We start from the raw sequence: 19,242 nt of genomic DNA on the forward strand, positions 1-19,242 counted from the left end.
AAGAAGGAAGAAAAAAAATTGTCCCTAAAAGTTGTTTAAAATTGGTTGTCAAAATATCATTCCTCATATAAATAACATATTGTGCCCAGCATTTGTGTTTTTTTTTTCTTCTTCTTTTCATTCTTATAATATAATATAAATAACATATTGTGCCCTAGTTTCATAAGAAAAAACTACATGATCAAAAAACATATATTAGCCTTACTTACTTTTGCTTATGATTTTTGGGATCTGGGATTGAATACATGTTTTCATTAATTCTGACAAATTTATTAAGTAGTTTATTGACTACACAAGGAACAAAGTGATTGACGATTAATACATATGTTATTTTTTTGGTAATTTATTTCGACAAATTTTTTAGTGTTACTTCCTTCAAAAAAGAAATTAGCCCCACTAATAATTCAATCTCAGATCCGCTCCTGTACAACTGTAATGAGCTTGGTCATATCATGACACAATGGCAAAAGCCGAAGAAGGCACAATCTGAAGTGAAGGTGTTTGCTTTGAGTGGAGCAGATATCTCTAGTTCCGACGACTTGATTTGAGATACTTGTTTCATTAATGATGTCCCTTTGATTGCTATTATTGATACTTGAGTTACATATTCTTTTATATCCCTTGATTGTGTGCAAAGATTGGACCTTGAAGTGTCTTCTTTATCGGGCATTATGGTCATAGATACACCAGCTAGTGGTTCAATTGTTCATTATATATACCTAATCTAGCAAAAGAAGATTTTTTTTGTAAGGTTACACTAAATGCACTGAGCTTCATATGTTTACTACTAGAGTTTGTGTATACATTACTTTTTGTAAAAATAATTTTTTGTTTTATGTCTCTAGATTGAAGCCCGCTAAGTTGAGGCAATGAAATCTATGACAAGGTTGTCCCGATACTTTTGTTATAATCTTGATTTGATTATATATAAAAAAAATTAAAATGATGAGCTTTTTAACAAATGATCCTAAAGATTCTTTCGATTGATAATCTAGAGAGAGAAACCAAATCCTAAAGATTTATCCTATTGAATGCTTAAATTTTTTGTTTATTGTTTTGAGGGGTCTTAGATTTTTTGTTGTCAACAATCTTTTTTGTTTATTGTTTATCCGAAATTTTAGTTTGGATATTGAGCTATGTATGTCATCACCTGATTTTTTCTAAACTATGTTAATTTTAGCTACGTACTCCCTCTGTCCTAAAATGTAAGTAAAGAAAACTCACTTTCGTTGTCCTAACAAGTAAGCAAAAAAAACAAATTTTTAACCTATTTAATCTTTTTTTTTTAAAACCATCTTTTTCAAAAAAAACTTTTGTTTATTCTCATAAAATTAAATGCAAATTACATCAAATTTTCTCTTTCTTCCATTTTCTTCATAAGAAATAGTCAATGAAATTATTTTTACATCTTCCAATAAAATTTATTTTAAAGAAAACACGAAAAACTATATTCCAAATTCTTATATTTTAGTTTTTTTTTTTTGGTCTAGTTGTTTTAGTTTTTTTAATAAGTGTGATTTGATTTTTTTTCCCTTACAATTTGGGATGGAGGAAGTACGTATCGATTTTAATTTTATCTTGGGTTCTTTTGATTTATTACCTTCTTTTAATTATGTCTTTGGCTTTCTTGTACAACATGTGTCTTTTTTTATTTTTTTTATTTCTATAATTCAAAAGGTTGTTCCTCCTTATTGTATATTGTCAATTTTATGTCTCGTGATCTTAGCTTAGTTGGTAGAGGCAATGCATAATATATGCAAGGTTTGGGTTCAAATTCTGCCCATCACAAAAAAAAATATTGTCAATTTTATAAAACGGCCTCAATTAAAATAAACTGGAAGGAATCAGTTTTAGATGATTCTAAAATTGAAAGATATTTTGAAAAGATATTTTATTTAAATGATAATATATATTTTATTTTGAAATTAATAAATATAATTCTGGAAAATAAAATAAAATTTAATAATATATATATATAAGATATATGAAACTAATAAATTAATAAATTTAAATATTTAAATATTAATGTATATTAATTTTATTATGAATTAAGAATACCCTTTTATGTCATTTTACATTTATCAGTTAGTCGAACTGTAAATTTTGTCAAACACTTCAATTAGAATATTTTTTTATGTCATTTTATATTTATCAGCTAGTTGAATCGCTAATTTGGCAAAACTTCAATTAGAATATCCTATTATGTCATTTTATATTTACCAGCTAGTTGAACCGCTAATTTTGTCAAACACTTCAATTAACTTATCAACTATAAGTTATCAGTCATCATCTATAAGGTATCAACCATAGCTATCTATCATCCGCTATAAGCTATCCACTAGCTTATCACCTATCCGCTATTTTTACCAAAGAAAACCTTAATCTTTTCAACAGGCTTACTATGTGCACCTTAAATTGGTCATTACCCTCTTGTAACGAGACAACCTGACTACTCACACCTTCCTATGCTTGAATCATTAAAACACTACATAGATTACTAGTTATACCTCATTTTCTACCCAGTTTTACTAATGCACTAGTGTTTGCAACCTACTTTATTATTCTTGCTACAAAATGTTATTTTCCTCCTAAACATTATTTTCTCCCACTCTATCACCAACTCATCCACTTCTTCATTACCTATTCTCCCAATAAATGTGAATAATTAAATTACTAACATCAAACAAACTAATAATAATAATAATAATAATAATAATAACCATAACAACAACAACAACAACAACAACAATAATAATAATAATAATAATAATAATAATAATAATATTTGTTTAAAAAAAACTAATATTAAAAATTAGGGTGTTACATGGGGAGCATGGTTCATGCTTGGGGCACATGGATCATGCTTGAGGCGCCTCAGTGCAATTTTCTGCACGTAAACATTTATTTCTTCGTCTTTTTGGGTGTTTGTTTCTATATAAGATGTCTTGGAACTTATGAACAAAATTTCTCCTTTTGTAATATCTCCTGGGAGTCTTTTGAATCTCTATTCACTGTCTTCCCAAAGTCTTCACCAGTTTTTGAATGTTATGTTTTGCCGATTTGCATGATTTCAGAAAAAGTATAATTATATGGTTTAAATATAGAAAACATTTCAAATATCTTGAAATCATAGACAATTGCTATAATTTCTCTATTCTAGATGAAAAACCAACTAAAAACATTTGAGAAACATGTTAAAATTAAGATAAGATAACCTGTTATCACTTGTCTCTGCAGTGTTGTTGTAATCTTCATGATTATAAATAAACAAAAATATTGAAAATTATGAGCTTGTTAAAAAATATCCTAAAGATTCTTTCAATCGATTATCTAAACCAAATCCTAAAATTTTGTCCTATTAAATGCTTAGATTTTTTGTTTATTGTTTTGAGGGGGCTTAGATTTTTTTTTTTTTCAACAATATTAGACCCATAAATTGTGAAAATTGTCAAAATTTTCACTAGAATGGTTTTACCCGGAATTTTAGTTTGGATAAAGTGATGGAAAACGAACTAAAAAGAAACGACGTCGCATACCAATATTTCCTAAAAAACTCAACACTTATTCCTATTAATTAATGCTTAGTTTAAATCCCAATTCAAAATTTAAAATTAAAAGAAAAACAAAAAACACGGAACAAAACGAAATAGTAAAGTGCGCCTAAACAAAACAAAAAAAAAATTAAATTAGGAAAAAAATAAATTAGGAAACAACAGTTCCTATTTAGTTTCCGATTTCGGATCGAAGAGAAGAAATTGAAGAAAATCGAAGAAATTTGAATTGAATTGAATCAAAACGATGTCGTCTTCTTCTTCTTCACCAGACATTGTTTCAATTTTGGAGAATTCGAAGGAATTGGATCGGTTAAGGAAAGATCAGGAAGATGTTCTCTCTGAAATCAACAAGCTTCACAAAAAGCTTCAAACCAGTTAGTTACTCACTTTCTCTCTCTTCTTTCTCTCTCTTATTTTATTAAATGATTCATCCTAATTGTAATGAAATTTGGATAATTAGTTATTTTTAATGAATATAATATGTAATCTCTATTGATTGATTGTGTTTCGTGATTTTTTTATTTGTTTTATTTTGGGAAATAATTTCTATGTTTTAAATGATGTTTGTGTTGTGATTTTTAATTAAGTTCACTTGCAGTTTTTAAATTTCGTAAACATTGAATGGTGTATAATACATTTAAAAATATAAATAATTAAAAAAAAAATCATGATTTAATTTTGCGGGGTTAATTAATTTAGACATTAAGGGTTTGTTTGGATTGACTTATTTGAGATTATCTACTGATGTAAGTTTAGTGAGACTGATTAGGAGAACTTTTGAAAACAACTCATTATATTTTTCATTTATATTGTAGAAAATCCTGATCAAATATGGCTGTTTGTGATCGCGTTTCGGTTGTGGACGCATCAAAAATCTTGATGTCAGAGCCAAAATTGCGGTCGCAGAATGTTTTTTAAAATGCTGCTTGTAAAAAGTGGACAGCTTTAATCAGGATTAGAGTTGGAAAATTATGAATTTTCCTTGTTTTCGTTGTTATGTGTGGAAGTTTTATATTCGAGTTAAGTAACAGGACGAAAACATGCTTTATCAATTTATTTTCATCGATACTGTGGAGAATCATGGTCAAATGTGACTAATTGCAAATGCAATTGTGTTTTGGTTGTGGATGCATCAAAGATCTTTGATGTTGCAGCCACAGTCGCAGTTGTAGACTATTTTCTAAATTGCTGCTTGTGAAAAGTGGTTAGCTTTAGTCAGGATTAGAGTTCAGCAATTATGAATTTTCCTTGTTTTCGTTGGTATGTGTTGAAGTTTTATATTCAATTCTGTTTTCGTTTGTATGTGTTGAAGTTTTATATTCGATTTAAGTAACAAGACGAAAACATGCTTTATCATTTTATTCTCATTGATATTGCGGGGAATCATGGTCCCATATGGCTAATCATGACTTCGTTTTGGTCGTGGACGCATCAAAAATCTTGATGACAGCCACAAAGGAATTTTGGGAAACTTATTGAAAATATGAAATTGACAATGCTTTATGTGATTTTAGTGAATTTAAGAAAAGAAAATCATGTACTGAATGTTATTACTTATTATTAGTTAAATTTTAAATATCACTTGCTATAAACTTTCGATCTTTGGCATATGAACTTTGAATGTTAAAGATCTGAGCTAGTAGTATATCATTGGGAGCTTGTTAGCTAGGAGTATCTCTACTTGTTTCAAAATTCTAAAATGAAGATCACTATTCAGCTTTTCTTTTATATTAATGTATTTATTTCTTTGTAATTGTTTGTTGTTTATTTCTTTTTATTTCGATGTAGCTCCTGAAGTGGTTGAGAAGCCTGGAGATAACTCACTAGCAAAGCTGAAAATGTTGTATACTCAAGCAAAAGATCTTTCAGACAATGAAGCAAAGTACGTCTATTCTGTACCTCTTAAGCATTTAATTTTCTTTCACACATTTTAAAAATTACCAAGATAAACTTATCAACTCATTGAATTTTGCCTGGGTCTAACTCAGATTCACAAAACCCTCTTGTAAGATAAGAATAAATTACAGAAGCCTTATAAGAACTGTTTAGGCCATATCTTTTGTCGATGTGAAATCTCAACATTAAGATTAGAGTAACTCTTATATACAACATATATAATTCTTCATTTTGTTTTTGGTTGCCAGTCTTTCCACTATGTTGATAAGCCAACTTGATGTCTTGCTTCCACCGGGACCGCAAGGACAACCACGAAGAAGATTAGGTTTGTCTCAAATTTGACTTTCACTTGAAATATTATTGTTTTATATCTTCTTAAGCTTATAAGCAAATAGAATTTGTCGATATAATTAAAAAGGTTTTGAATTGGGTTTCAAATATTGAACCACCAAGAGAATTTTGATTTGCTATCGGCACTGTTTCAAATATTGTTTTAATATTCAGAGAAATTTTTTTTTTTTTTTAGAAATAGAGGTGTGGTGTGCTAGGAACACTCTCTTTTCAACACTTTCTCCAACACTCATTTTTTTAAATTTATGGTGATACAATGCTTCTCCGACAATGTAGTAATTACGTTTTGCAGCAATCAGTCATATCATATAAATATCAAAATTCATGTGGGAGTGGTTTATGAGATACTTTTGTCGAGGCTAATAAGTTTATTGAGCTATCATTTTTTGTTAAAGTTTATTTATGAATGTAAATTGCATTAATGTGACTCCCGTTCCAATTAGATGTCAGTTTTTGTCTACTGTCTAGCTAACAGTTCTTCTGTTACAGAAGGCACTGAGCAGAAAAGGAAACGAGTGAAAACAGAGTCAGACATTTCAAGGTTAACTCCGAGTATGCGAAATCAACTTGAGGCTTGTGCCAGTCTTAAGGGTGAACAGGTATGTATTTCCCTTTAAGGTTGATAAAATACAAATTAGTGTATATTGCATGTGTGCGTAGTACATTGCTTCTGTTAAGCTTGTGTCTCTTAAACTGCTTCTGTCATGTTAATTTAAGCTTACAAAGCTATTAGATCATCTGTTGTAGTTTGTTATCTAAGATGTTATATAGTTAGTGTGATTCTGTTATAGATTTAGAATGTTCTAAAATCACAAGGTTCTGCATACATCATAAAATCAACAGAGATGGCTCCCTTCTGATAATATTTTCTTTTTCTCTGTTATTAACTTTCACTTTCTCAGGACACTTGTTTCTAATATTCTTAGATGAAGCATCTGGAGTTCTATCGCATTAGTTTAATGTGTTTTGGCTTCTCACTTTTCAGGTAGCAGCTAGGGTCACGCCACGTAATGCAGATAAGGACGAATGGTTTGTTGTTAAAGTGATTCATTTTGATAAGGAATTAAAGGAGTAAGTATAGACTCTGTATATAAATATTCAATTAATTATTTATTTGTCAAAAAAAAAAAAATATTCAATTACTTCGTTCAAGTTATAGATAAAATCTGTCCACATTCATTTTCACATTAATTTGGGAAATGACACCTATCTTCCTTGCACTATTTATCTACAAGGGGACTTAGGGTAAGGTTTTTACATAATGTAATAGAGTAATGTGTAATATCTTATACAATGAAAGGTGTAAGAACAACAGAAAAAGTAAGGGGTAAGAGTGTAAGATCCCAAACTAGCAGTTTTGGGTGTAACTAGTGCCAACATTATGAAAAGTCAGTACAGCTCATACCAATTGATGCTTTGAATGATTAGGAATTATAATGCAGAGTATTATATTGCGAATCATGTTGTAAAAAGTCTATACGTGGTTTGGATGACATGCCAGTCTTAGAATTTGGCTAGGCCTAATTCAACACTAGTAACTAGCTCCAGGTTTGCCTTCTGCAGTCCAAGGTGGGCGCAATGAAGGCGGGTAGAAGTTTAACATGGAAGCAGAGTCTCCCAAACTGGGAGCTCTGATTGAGACACGTGAAAAATGTTATTTTACTTCTCTAACATGCTTCCCATGTATGAACCCTTTAGGCTTGAAGGGTGACCAATGCATACTAGCTGTTTGGACATGAATCTTTTGTGATTGCCCTTTTCGTTATTCTATTAATTCATCTATTAAATGATTTTACAGATTTGAAGTACTTGATGAGGAACCTGGTGATGATGAAGATAGCAGTGGCCAAAGGTAAACCTATTTGGAAATTTATTTTGTTTAATAGTTTACTACGGTTGTGTTGTTGGCTTGCATTGCTTCAGTGTCTTCTTAAGTTTTGCATCAATATTTCTTTCCACCACAGTAATAAACATTTCGCAGTAGTTGGAGTTTAGTCACATGAGAAAGCCACCGAAGGCAAGACTCTACCATATTTTCAATGGTAGATGTTGCCCTAACTTTCTCTTTAATACTTTCATACTTAACCGTATCATGTCTTGTGTGTCCACCAATTTAGATATTTTCATTTCAACAATATAGAGATTACTTTTTGTTGAATGAGAAAAAATAGAGGCATGAGATGGTGAAACTGTGGCTAAAAACTACACCATGCACACTTTATAATTTGGACTTTGAAATAATGATTAATCAATATACAATCACAACATTAATTGCATAATGGCAACATTATCAAATCAACAGAATATACTATTTTATCTTCCAGTTTCATACAACATTACAGGTCATATTGTTGTGCAGCGAAATTATCCTTCCTAAAACTGAGTTATACTTTGTAATCACAAATTGCATCCAAAACATTCTTTTATTTCGTCCATTCTACTTGGATTTTATTGTGTTGAACAGTTGGGAAATTGTGAAATATTGTTACTACATTTGAATGGCTTGTGCTTATTTTTTTGGTTCTTTTTGCTGCATTCAGACAGTACAAGCTTCCAATGGGAAATATCATTCCTTTCCCTAAGAGTAATGATCCTTCAAGTGCCCAAGATTTCCCACCTGGAAAACATGTCTTGGCAGTTTATCCAGGAACTACTGCACTTTATAAAGCAACAGTTGTTCAAGGCCATCGCAGGGTAATAATTCTCTATTTTCCTTCATAGGGTGCGATCACTTATTAATTTTTCCTTGCTTCCATGAATTTGTAGTCTATTATTAATCCATGCCACATGTAAGTTCGATGACTCCAACATGATACTAACCAATTTTTGTGTTGTGCATGTTTTGTGCTGATCTCTATCATATCACTATTGTGCAGAGGAAGACAGATGAGTAAGTATAATTTCTTTAGGCTTGATCGAACCCATTTTTAGTTCTAAATATCATTCCTCACATGACATCAAATGGAAAGTGTTGAATTCACGCATATTTTCTTCGATTCTTTAGTGATTAGGAATTAATTGGTTGATGCTTTAAGATGATTTACCGAGCTAGCTCTTACCTCTGAATGATGTTGTCGACATTAACATAAAGACAATTGAAGTAGGATGTCATTAGGGTCATATAAGTTTCCAAGTGATAAAATTATTTGCCATGACTTTATAATGAAATTGTAGAATCTTACTAATTAGAACTTCTCAGATGCTAATGTATCCCTCTGCTAATTTTTTAAGAATGAAATTATGAAATTACTCTTTGAAACATGATAAAAAAAGAGATAACTATCTTATGATTGCTTACTCTACGCGGTGATTGGAACAGTTATGTGTTGGAATTTGATGATGACGAAGAAGACGGGTCTCTACCTCAAAGGACAGTGCCCTTCCACACAGTGGTTCCTCTTCCAGAAGGACATCGTCAATAAATTACACAACCAGTTTTTAGCTGTGAATATAGTAGAAACTAGCTTGTATTGTTGTTTGGTTGTGTAATATGCTCCATGTGTGTTTATTAAGCTGTCAAGGACATTGCAGTGAGGCTAACTTTATGCACGTATTAGTGACATTTTAGTTTAATTAAATGTTGAGAATGATAGATATCTATCGTTTGGTTCTGTATAACAACTTTCTCCAAATCCACGCTGTGAAAGTTATGATGAGAAATCTGCCTAAACATTTTAAAAGTTTATCCAATTCTCTTATTGATCTAATTATTGTAATTGAAGAGGAAATCTATCAATTTGTTTGTCGTAAATTGTAATGTAAAATGCACGTACGAGTTGCGTAACATTACGGTGATTATATTAAAACAATTATATTGTTAATATTGTGAAATGTTTAAAAATATCTAATAAAAATTATCAATATTAATGTAATCGTTTTGAGTAATGATATTTGAACAACTATTTTGATACAACTTTTGGGCCAACCATGTTTTTTTTTTTTTTTTTTTTGACGGTAAAACAATTTCATTCAATAGATTAAGCAAGAAACAATACAAACAGATTGAGACACTTGAATTGGGACATTCCCCATCCATTGTCGAAAATCAACGATTAAAGAAAATATAACACATACATAGTTGATCATACACATAGATTGTTCGAAAGCCAAAGTGACAACCAAACCAAGAACAACAAACTAGCATCACTTCATTCGACCTCTTACAAACCCGGAACCTGGCAATATAAGGAAGAGAATCCACAGTCTTTTTTCCAATCCAGTTACGGATAATTTCTTTGACTTGTGTTCGCACAATTCGACTATCATTGGTCTCAAAATTGTACAATTTTTCCAGATGTTTGACAGCTGGTGGATGAAAAGAGAGATTGTTGCAATGGGGGCCAGCCTCGGAAGCTTCCTTAGTCTCTATGGATTGCCAACATACACTGGCTACTTTGTTCCAAAAGACATAACCCTCTTGGGTCTTTTTGTCAAACAAAAAGCGTGCATCCTTAAAACAGGATAAACAAAGACATAAACTAGAAATAAAACCAACAGCAGAAACCATATCTGAAGCGCCCAAGGACAAATTCTTAGATCCAAACAACCAGCAATTTAAGCTCTTTTGGGACATTTCTTCAAACACCATGAAGACATACTTAAAACAAAATAAAAATAACAATAAAGCACAAAACAGAACATTAAAATAGTGCAACACAGAAACATCATTAAACCTGAGATCTAGAGGGTATCCTAACCATGATGGTTTTGGTGGAGGGCAGCTGTGATGCAACCATGAGGGTGGGGGAGCAGCCATGAGGGAGAGAGCTTGAAATATTGTTTTCGGATTTGGGATGGGGGAGACAAACGTGACAACCATTTGATTGTTTTGTTGTGGTGGCTCGGGTGGTGGTCGCATCGGCGGGAAGGAAAGCTTGGCGGCACCTGGTAGTGGGGAAGAAAGATCTTTGGTGAGTGAGAAAGAAAATGGAAAAGGATGAAGAGATAGTTGAGGGGAAAGGAGGATGCTCCTACTACAAGAGGAGGGAAATACCACCAAAGAGGTGGGGGGCCGCCACCAAACCCTAAGATTTGGGGGGACATTTTCAAGAGAGAAGGGAGAGCTTCTCTCTCTAGAATTTTACCCGAGCCACTCAGTTATTTTGATAGATATGTTTTGGGACAACCTTGTTGCTCTCCATTCTTATTGGTTAAAAACAACGGAGAGAGAAAGAAAAAGTAAGAGAGAGAATAAAACATAATGTGAGTATGAGAGACAAAGTTGTACAAAAGTTGTACTAAAATGGTTGTACAAATATCATTTCTCAATATTTTTACTAGTGTTAGCAACGCTCTTTTCAACACTTTCCCAAACACTCATTTTATTATTGGTTTAAATCAAGGTGGGTCTCACATTGGAAATGAATTCCACTAAAAGTGGTGGGACATACATTACTTTCATCTAATAAAAAAATAAGTGTTAAAAAAGTGTCTCTAGTATTACTTATATTTTTATTATACATTTGTTTATTTTATATGCAATAATCCGTTAAATATTTGTACCGCATCTGCTGCGAATTTTATGTGTTGATATCTTTTGAAAGAAATCTTGATGTTCCTATATGAGAAAATCAATATGATAAAACTCTAAATATTCACGAGTATTTAAAAAATATCAAAATTTATGTAAGATTTCTTTTAAATATTTATTTATTTTATATTTTTTTGTTACTCTTTTATTTATTTAATTTATATGCAAAAAACCATTTAGTATTTGTACAACGCCCATTTTCAGATTTTATGTGCTTATATATGAAGAAAAAAACAAATTTTAACGTCAAAATATTAGAAATTCGATAGGATAAAATCTTGAAAACTCATGAGTATTTTGAAAATACCAACATAAGTGTGTCTTTCCATAAGTATCTGTGTATTTTTTTTTATGTTAAAGACAATTTCATTATCGAAAGTCTGACAATAAATCAAATGTCAAGACTACATAAATACAAGGCAGAGTTTCTTCGATCCATATGCAATCTAGATTCTTAAGATCATATTTAGCTAAATAATGAGCAGCGTGGTTGGCTTCATGCCTAACATGCAAAAAAAATTAAACTACAAAAACTACCCTTAAAACTAATACAATCTTGAATAATAGAGCCAACATAGGTGAGAGAATGTTGGTGAGCATTCAATGCTAAAACCACATTAGAAGCGTCTGATTCTGCTATAAGATTCAGAAAAGACCTGCCTTTAGCAAATTCCAAACTCTTCCACATAGCTTAAGTTTCTGCAACCTCTGAATCTAGTAATGAAAAGACTTGCCAGAAACTAGCACCAACGATAACACCTTCATTATCTCTCACCGCAACACCAATACCCCACTTATCACCCTCTATCAGATCTGCTGCATCAACATTAAGCTTATAGAAACCACTAAAAGGAGGTGTCCAATGAACATCAGATATTGGCAAAATTGGACCTCCACTTAGTGTCTCCACCAACACCGTACTAGCACTCTTAAAATTCACAATAGATCTTTGTGCCTTTTGAACAGTGGCAGCCACATCAACATTTGTCCCCTCAAAGCATTTCTTATTTCTAGCACACCATATCTCATAACATAAGGCCAAAACATGGACTATAATATTCTCATCGACATCAATAATATTTTCCTCCAACCACTTATGAAAAGGAACATACCTGGAATCATGTGAATTTAATGCCACACCTAAAGAGGAAGCAAACCATGTCTGCTTTGACCAATGACACTCCATAAAGAGGTGTGAAATTGTCTCATTATGTTCCCCACAAAGAACACACAATGGACTTATTCCTTTTTTAAAAGGATCATTTATTATTGGTAGTTTTTCATGTAGAATCCTCCAAGAAAAATGGATGTGTCTTGGAATACTTTTAATTTTTCATAATTTTTTTTCCACACTTGATGATTATTGTCCTGTATTGAGCTATGTGAGCCATCTGTTTCATGCCTTGCCTTTAAGAAATGGTATTAACTCTTCACAGAACAAGTAGCTGACTGTGAAGCACTCCACACAAATTCATCTTGCAATTGCGAGAAAGAAATTGACAATTGAAGAATTTGTTGAGCCTCAAAAGGGAGAAAAATTTAATTAATTAAAGGAGCATTCCAGCATCAAATATCATAGTGAATGAGATCTGAGACAAACATAATATCACACTTAGGAGGTTTAGGGGACCAAATCTTGTGCCCATTTTTATAAGGAAGCCAATTATCCTCCCATACATTAATTAGACGACCATCTCCTACTCTCCAAATACCAACTTTCTCAATTACATCCACTCATGGTTGCAAAATACTTCTCCATGTATAACTTGGGCAGTAACCCGTTGAAGCTTTCAAGAAATTGCTTCTAGGAAAATACTTTGCTTTCAAACATTGTGAGATCAATAAGTCGTCGTTGTGCATAATTTGTCAACCTTGTTTAGACAACATTGCAACGTTAAACTCATGAAATGCTCGAAAGCCTATTCCACCTTTCTTTTTTTTCTTACATAATGTCTCCCATTTAACCAATGAATTTTAAGCTCACCTTGTTTGCTACCCCACAAGAACTTACTAATCATTCTTTCAATATGCTCACATATGAAGGTGAGAAAAACACAAGAAGGGGGGTTGAATTGTGTTATCTTTTTCTTCGTTTTCTCCTAAGTTGAAAACACTGATCAGAAGCAGATAGTGTTCTACTTCTGAAGTGATGTTCAGGACTAAAATGCAGCGGATAAAACAGAGAGAGAGAGAGAGAGAGAGAGAGAGAGAGAGAGAGAGAGAGAGAGAGAGAAGAAAGACACAAAACAATTATACAGGTTCCTTCCACAAACCGGAAGTAGTCATGTCCCCCTTGCACTTCCAAGGAGAGTTCACTAAAATGTAATATCTGATTACAACTGCTCATTGCTAAACTTAGCAAGAGACTTCAAATTACTTAAGAACAAATGCAAGAGACTTCCTATGCTCCTGAACACAATCAAGAGACTTCTAATGCTCAAGCACAACTGCAAGAGACTTCTATTCAAATAGAATTACACAAAAAATTGTTTGAGGTTGAACACTTGGTATACAATCAATGGTGTTCACAATACAAATCAGATACATACTCTTAAGACTTTAGAATTTCTAAGCTATGAACTTTGATAAGAAATTCTAAGTGAACTTTTGATGCAGAACAATTTCAGCTAAGTTTTGGCGCTTTCAAATTGTTGTTGAGTCTTACCATTCTCTAAGTCTTCACTCCTTTATATAGAGGTGTGAAAGAGACGTTGTGAATTTCCATCACATCAAAATAGAGTCGTTTGAAGCTTTGATCAATCACCAATGATCTTTTGCCTGATATGGTTATTGTCCTATGAAGGATCAATTTCATATCCATTCAAAGTATGAAGGAACATTGTTGCAGGCAAAGCTGTTATTCTTGTCTTGTAGCAGAGACACAAACTAAGTGGTGGAGATAGTGGTTGTACACTTCGTACAATTGTACTTTGTCAACGCTCTTCAAAGAACAAGCATCAAATGCTTTCAAATGCTTTCAAAATAGTCGTTGCTTCACTCTTATGGTCTTTCGCAATGCTTAGACGAGATTAAGTCCATTGAACAACCTTTAAAGCTTTAAGTCTTGCATCTCCTGATGAACTTCAGCTTCTGGTGATCTTTAGCTTCTGATGAGATGTTTATGATGAACTTGCTTTTTAATGACGTCATCACTTTAGGAGCACTAAACTTCAGGAGCACTTCTTTTCAGATGCTTCAAGCTTCCTTTTTGTTGATTCCTTCGCTCTCTTTTGTTCTTCCTGAACCTAATAAAGATATCAAATTTTTGTCTATGGTCCTGTACACTTGAACAAATATTAGCAATTCCATTTGATAATTTTTAATACCTTGTTATCATCAAAACTCTCAAAGGGTAATGTTAAACACATTGTTCCAACAACATAAACCCATTGGAAGTAGAAAACAACTCATCACATACGTAGGGATAGCTTGAACCACTGATTTGATCAAAACTTTTTTCCCAGCAGTTGATAGAAATTTTTCTTTTCAACCTTTCAGCTTCTTCCACACCCTATCTTGGACAAAATTGAATACATGTTTCTTAGACCTACCAACAAAAGCAGGTAGCCCCAAATACTTTAAATGACACTTAACAGCCTTGATTTGTATCCAACCTTGCAACAAGATTTTACGATCATCAGGTACATTTCGGCTAAAACAGATTTCTGATTTGTCAAAATTAATAAGTTGACCGAAAGAAGATTGGTAAGTATTAAGAGTTTCTTGAATGGGCTGAGCATCTTGAAAAGAATTCCTACAAAAAATGAGGCTATCATCTGCAAAAAATAAATGATTAATTTTAGGAGCCCCTCTAGCAATTTGAATTCCATGAAGGCCCTTTTCTGTTTTTGCCTTATTTAGAAGCCCAGAAAAAACCTCAGCACATAAGATAAATAGGTAAGGAGATAAAGGGCCCCCTTGACGAAGGTCTCGTTGAGGATAAATTTCTGACAAGGACTTCCATTCAACAACACAGAGATAGAAACAGTGGAAATACAATGGAAAATCGAGTTCTGCCATTTCTGAGAAAAACCCATAGACTAAAGCACCTCAATCAAAAAATTCCACTTGATACGATCATATGCTTTTGACATATCTATCTTTAACGCCACACACCCCTTCTTTTTTTTTCCTCATATAATGAAAAGATTCAAAAGCTAGTAAGGCATTATCGGTAATTATACGTCCCGGCACAAAAACACTTTGGAATTTTCCAATGATATCCTGAAGAATCAATTTCAACCTAGTTGCAATTGTTTTTGTAATTATTTGAAAAATGACATTGCAAAGAGAAATAGGTCGAAAATCACCTGGCACCTTCGGCTTCTTCTTTTTTGTAATGAGTCAGATATATGTATAATTAATGTTGCTCGAATTTCCACCACCATTTAGAATCTTTAGAGCAAAAGAAGTCACATCCTTGTCAACTATACCCTAAAATTGTTGATAAAATAAAGCAGGTATTCTGTCCGGTCCTGAGGCCGCACGAGGCTTTAAATTTTTAGCGGCTAAGAAAACCTCATTTTCTGTGAACTCAACTTCCAATATGTTACACATAGCATCCGACAATATATCTTTGACCACTTGCATAACTTCAATAATTCTTTCTGGGTGACTTGTAGAGAAAAGATCTTGAAATAAATTATTAAAAACCATGGCAATGTCTTCCTCATCATCAAATTTTTCCCCATGATCGTCAGATATAGAATCCACCCAATTTCTAGATTTTCTATTAGAAGCTTTTTGATGAATTTTCTTTTTGTATTTTTATCTCCATGCTTTAGCCACAAAACACGAGACCTCTGAGCCCACCAAATTTCCTGACTCTCCACCAAGTCATTCAATCTAGCCTCAACTCGTCTAATTTCTAACATCACCCCCTCATGCTGAGTTTGCTTATTAAGATTATCCAATTTTTTTTTGAACAATTTTTATTTGATTGGGAACATAACTAAAACGATCCTTACTCAAATTAGAAAGATCATTCACACATCGGTTAATTTTGTCAGACATAGAATCCCCTGCCACCTCCCAAGAACCTTTCAATGCTTCCAAAATTCCACTATCTCGCAACCAACATTTTTCAAAAAGTTGTGATTTAAGAACATTTTGTTTTTTCTTTGGCTTCCTAGAAGCAAGCCGCAACCACAAAGGTAAATGATCTGAGGCATATCTCGTTAAATGAACCATTAAAGCGGAAGGATATAATGAAGACCAGGCCGGCTTCGCTACCATTCTATCAAGGCGTGCCTTGATATTAGACTCACCATATTGTCTATTATGCCAAGTAAATTTATCGACCTCAAAACCTAAGTCAGAGAGATTGTAATTTTGAAGAGTGTCCCGAAACATCGAAATCACATGAGAGCTTCCGAAATTCCCACCTTCCTTCTAATCATGTGAAAGAATCAGATTAAAATCCCCCATGAGAAGCCACTTATCAAGACTTTCCACCAATGATAATTGTTCAATTAACTCACAAGTTTTATCCTTCATTTGAGACTCCGGAAAACCATATTCCCCACTAAGCCTCCATTTCCCATTTCCATTCTCAATAACAATTAAGACATCAATATGGTTAGAGGAAAGAGATAACACCTCTACTTCAACTCTTTCCTTCCAAAACATTGCAAGATCGCCGACACGTCTATTACCTTCTCCTGAACAACTAACGACAACAACTCCGATAAACCTTGACCATTCCGAAACTTTTTCATCTCAAAATCTTTTTTCTTAGTTTTTGAGAGAAATACACGTGTGAGATTTTTATCTCGTAAGAGCTTTTAGAACGCACTAATCGTGCGTAGATTATCAAGCCCACGACAATTCCAGGCTATGCAACTCATTATCTTCGATAAACACATAAACTCCTTATTGAAAGAGAAAACAATACTCCTTATAGAAAGGGAAAATCAATCTCCTTATTAAAAGGGAAAACCAAAAAACATTCTTTGTGAGTAATTCATCAAAACAGATTGAGAGCATCCTTACTTAATATAAATAGAGATGGACAACAACAGTAATATTATAATTTAATGACACATCAATAGTGAAAAGAAATAGTATGGAATAGCAGATGCAACAATCGGAAGATCTAAAATAATTGGGCTATGACTCACCGCTTTCGTATGCTTAGGATTCACTATCACGATTACCGAATCAAACCGGTGGGATTTAATATTATTATATACCAACGGTTGAGATCTGTGACAATAAAGTCATAGGTGACCTGCTGCTGTTATTGCTGAAATAGTATAGCCGACCCCACCATTTGAATAAATCATAATATTTTATTGGTTTTTTTTGGTAAGTTTTGTATTGGGCTTAGGCCTTGGTTTATTAAATTATTACATAAGGAAAAGTGAAAAATTAAGTTGCTTTATATTAACTAGACCTAAACCCGTGCGACGCACGGGTTGGATCTGACGTATTAACTAATATTATTTTGTGATTCATTATTTATAAAAATACTAATGTTTTTTTATACTAAACTTACATACGGTGAGAAACATAAACAAAAAAAATTACAAATATGTATAGGTAAACATGATTGATCACACATTTATAAAAACTTCTAATGTAAACTCTTGTGACGCACAGACTTTTCTAAATCCTGAGATAAAATTTAAAAATTTAGCCCATCAAAGTTAAGCGTTGCAAATTACTACAACAATTTTCATGTCCGACATCTTGCCGCTAGAGTTTGTGTCCAACAATAATCATAAAAACAATATTGTTCCACAAAAAAAGTAATCATAGACAATATATGAATTGATAGTGTTATTACAAATTTTCTTCAAGATGATTTGTTGTCATGATAAACCGTGTATCCTTGCATTTATAATATCAAGGATAGTAGCTTGGATTCATATTAAATTCAACGACAAAATAGAAAATTCAATTGTGATTTGGTAACAATAAACTATAGGGATTTAAAAAAAAAAAGAGGATTTACACACCAATACATCAATTCATTCACTCAATTGATGCATTTCTAAAAGTATACTTTTTAGCAGTATATTTTTTGAAATTCTTTATAATAATGAAAACCTCTAATTTTTATTTTCTCAAACCAATTGAATTACCAATCTCTATATTTAACATTTGTTTCTCTAAGAAAAATTCAAATCCACCGGATATCCATTAAAATTATTTCCCTACACAAAAGGAAATATTAGAACATTCTATTTATTATAAACAAATGTTAAAATAGTTACCAAAATATAAAAACACACATCAGCTACCTTGTTGTCTTCATCAATTAAATCTTGAACTTTGCTACCAAAAAAACTGATTTAGTACTCGATAAAACAACACAAAGGAAAAAACTAAAAGCACAAAAATCATAGATCATATTAATGGAAACATGAATGAAAAAAATATATGGAAAATAGTGATATTAATACCTTTTAGGTATAATGACCACTTTGTTGCACCAAAACTTTTCTCTACACATAAGAGAAAAATTAACAAATGAAAAGAAATCCAAACAGAAAGATTTATCGGAAACTAATAAAAAGTATATCCTACCAAGTTATGAAGACTACATGACATAGAAAATGAAAAAAAATGGAAAACCATACATCTAAAATGAATTCGATAAAGAAAAAAGTATATAGACAACGGTTTATGTATGAATGATTAGTGGGAGAAAATAAAATGGGAAGGAAAGATAAGGGAAAATGAGAAATAGATGAAGAAAAAATTGGGAGGAAATATAATCAGAGAGAGGAAATTGAGATTCCTTTGAATTTCATTGAGATATAGTACAAAAAAAAGTAGTTTTTTTATTAGAAATCAATGCACCTTCTTTCTAGGAAACTTAATTGCAAAGTTAAGTGGGTCAAATGAAAAGATACAATAAGTATAATGGATTGTTACTAATTGAAGGAAAATGAAAGGGTTAATGGT

General features: G+C 32.3%; 1 protein-coding gene across 2 annotated transcripts; it reads left to right on the forward strand.

Moving 5' to 3' along the window:
• The first annotated feature begins 3,625 nt into the window (after positions 1-3,625).
• LOC25497898 (SAGA-associated factor 29 homolog B) lies at positions 3,626-9,508 on the forward strand. Of its 2 annotated transcripts, none has more exons than XM_024769553.2 (9): positions 3,626-3,928; positions 5,343-5,436; positions 5,699-5,775; positions 6,294-6,400; positions 6,787-6,872; positions 7,600-7,653; positions 8,342-8,495; positions 8,678-8,691; positions 9,121-9,508. In XM_024769553.2, exons 1-9 carry the CDS (start codon positions 3,799-3,801, stop codon positions 9,221-9,223), a joined length of 819 nt encoding a protein of 272 aa, XP_024625321.1. In that variant the 5' UTR covers positions 3,626-3,798; the 3' UTR covers positions 9,224-9,508. The 2 variants fall into 2 exon arrangements, with proteins under 2 accessions (XP_024625321.1, XP_013448080.1); XM_013592626.3 differs by having other exon boundaries at positions 3,628-3,928; positions 6,291-6,400.
• Positions 9,509-19,242: the final 9,734 nt, after the last annotated feature.

This window comes from Medicago truncatula, chromosome 7 (genome assembly GCF_003473485.1).
Source record: "Medicago truncatula cultivar Jemalong A17 chromosome 7, MtrunA17r5.0-ANR, whole genome shotgun sequence".
Taxonomy (NCBI): Eukaryota; Viridiplantae; Streptophyta; class Magnoliopsida; order Fabales; family Fabaceae; genus Medicago; species Medicago truncatula.